At 40.2% G+C, this 2,500-nt stretch overlaps 1 protein-coding gene across 1 annotated transcript in view; it reads left to right on the top strand.

Annotated features, from left to right (window-relative positions):
• LOC138199160 (protein FAM184A-like) overlaps nucleotides 1-1,392 on the top strand; it is a gene marked incomplete at its 3' end in the record, with an annotated part of 31,887 nt that extends 30,495 nt beyond the window's left edge. Inside the window, exon 12 of the mRNA XM_069151099.1 lies at nucleotides 1,242-1,392. Coding sequence (XP_069007200.1) covers nucleotides 1,242-1,392 — 151 coding nt within the window. The remainder of the gene's footprint in view (nucleotides 1-1,241) is intronic.
• Between the last annotated feature and the right edge of the window lie 1,108 nt (nucleotides 1,393-2,500).

Below are 2,500 nucleotides of genomic sequence, written 5' to 3'. Positions count from 1 at the left end.
TCGTACCAAATATTGTTATTGTGCTTGTTTGTGAGCCATATTGGTAGAAAACCGAAATTAAAACAAAAAAAAAAACAAAAAAAAGATCAAACAGAATGCAAAAAGCAGCCTACAAAAAAAAAAAAAAAACACTACATTTTGAGAGGTTATCTCCTTTCCAGAGCAAAACCATGACCTGCTGATTGATTTCCTATCTAACAGGCAGCCGAGGAGTTCAGCCCGGTGCATAAATCAACTCACGAGGGCTTGAAACGTCCTCAAAGCAGAGAATCCTTCACTTCCCGTTATCACTTTGTGGCTATTCAGTCAAAACTAAAGACTTTTAAGTTGGAGAAGTTCTCCAAAGTCCAATTTACCTTTTAAAATACGGCGCTGATGGAACATTTTTAAACTGCAGAGATGGAGCATTTCATGAGATAAGCTAACTAGCGACAGCGTGGCTGCTGCTCAGTTAAACTATTGTCGTATAATAGTTCGTGCAGCGTTTAGCGGCCAAAGATATTTTCCTCAGGATCTTGTAGAGAAAACATTTGAACCTGAATATTAACTACAGACTGGATATAAAAGTGTTCGTAGCTTCCGGGTCTGAAAAATGAGGGTCGATGCGGAAGCGTCTTAAGCGTGCAGTACCAGCGACTGCCACTAGAGGTCGGCTCCAAAAAAAAAAAGCCTCCGTAGACTCCCATTCAACTTCTCTCATTAAATTTGAAGTCAATAAAAAATGTCTCCACCAGTTATTCTACTCCTCTTCTTTTTAGCTGATATAAATGTTTCTTTTTTTTTTCAAAATTGTAAAGAGAAATTCAACTTTATGGCAAATTCTTTAGAGGATTAATAGTTTTGACTTGCGATAAACTCAAAGTCCAAAAAAATACCAAAACGTAGGTCTTCTTCCGGCGTTTATTTATCCACATACAGGGTTCGACATTTATTCATGTGTACGTATCACCTGAGCTTCAATCATACATTGTGATTCTTATTGCATTGATTTTTTTATTTTTTTTTTATTTTTTATTAATTATCGATTATTCAAGTGCTTTTGGCTTTTGTTTTTTGGAGGGGGGGTCCAGAGTTAAAAATGGATGTTGTTGTGTTTTTTTCTTCCCAGGTTTTTGTAAAAAAAAAAAAAAAAAAGAAAAAAAAAGTTTAATAACCAAATATTTGAAACATGAAATTGCAACAACAACAAAAAAACTTTTTTTTTTGTTGTTTTTTTTGTTTTTTTTTGTGCCGCGCTGCAGGCAGGAGTGCAAGAAGCTGCGCGAGGAGCTGAAAGAGGAGCACGAAGAGGACAAGACCTCGGCGCTGACTCAGCTGGCACAGAGCAAGGAGCAGGAGCTGAGCAGCGCCAGGGAGAGCTGGCAGAGGAAAGTGGAGGACCTGCTGGAACAGGTACACCAGCTGTCAGCAGGAGGGGGAGGGGCTTATTCACAGGGGGGAGGAGGGAGGAGGGGGAGGAGGGGGGAGGGAGGGGGGAGTGAGACACCGACCGTTCCCCTTCTGCTCCTCTCTTATCTGGGCTTTTTTTTTTTTTTTTTTTAAATTCTGGTATTTTATGTGAAAATAGTCCTGGAGTGCTTCTTATTTTATTTTTTTATTTTTTTTTAATCCCCGTTTACTGGTTAAAGACGGTTTCATCCTCAACGTTAAAACCAGGAGAAGTTTCAGAACGCAGGACGACGCCGACGTCGACAGCTTGTGGTCGAACGGCTTTAATTATACGAGAAGAAAAAGAAATCAATCGGCTGGCAGGAAAAAAAAAAGATAAGAGATGCTGCTTCTCCTCTGAGCGTCTGCCGGGCTGACTTATTTCAAACTCGCTGGCTCGTTCATTATGCAGAGCTGCATAACACACGCACACGCACACGCACACGCACACGCACACGCACACGCACACACGCACACACACACACACACACACACACACACACACACACACACACACACACACACACACACCCACCAGAGCTGCTGCTGATGACTGCTCGGTAATATTAATGTGGCGTGACTAAGCTCTCCTGTGGTCATCGTACACACACACGATCAATGGCTTTATTTATGTTTTTGGTTTTTTTGTTTGTTTTTTTGCATGTGTGGCTCATCAGCTGTGAATCATCGTCATCATCGGTGATTAATGAACCTCCCGATCAGATGAACCATCTTCATTTATTTACTCGAATGACAAATGAGAGCAGCATTCAGTCTGCTGACGGATTCACGGATTCACACCGACTGAGATGTTTTCAGCTCCAGTGAGACCCTCCTAGGTAGCTTTCTTTCTTTCTTTCTTTCTTTCTTTCTTTCTTTCTTTCTTTCTCTCTTTATTTCTTTCTTTTTTCTTTCTTTCTTTCTTTCTCTCTTTCTCTCTTTCTTTCTCTCTTTCTCTCTTTCTTTCTCTTCTTTCTTTCTTTCTTTCTTTCTCTTCTTTCTTTCTTTCTTTCTTTCTTTCTTTCTTTCTCTCTTTCTTTCTCTCTCACTTTCTCTCTCTCTCTCTTTCTTT

Source organism: Embiotoca jacksoni, unplaced genomic scaffold (assembly GCF_022577435.1).
Source record: "Embiotoca jacksoni isolate LCO1_2020_lvr unplaced genomic scaffold, fEmbJac1.0.p SCAF_167, whole genome shotgun sequence".
Lineage (NCBI taxonomy): Eukaryota > Metazoa > Chordata > Actinopteri > Embiotocidae > Embiotoca > Embiotoca jacksoni.
This window is presented reverse-complemented; position numbering and strand designations above follow the sequence as displayed.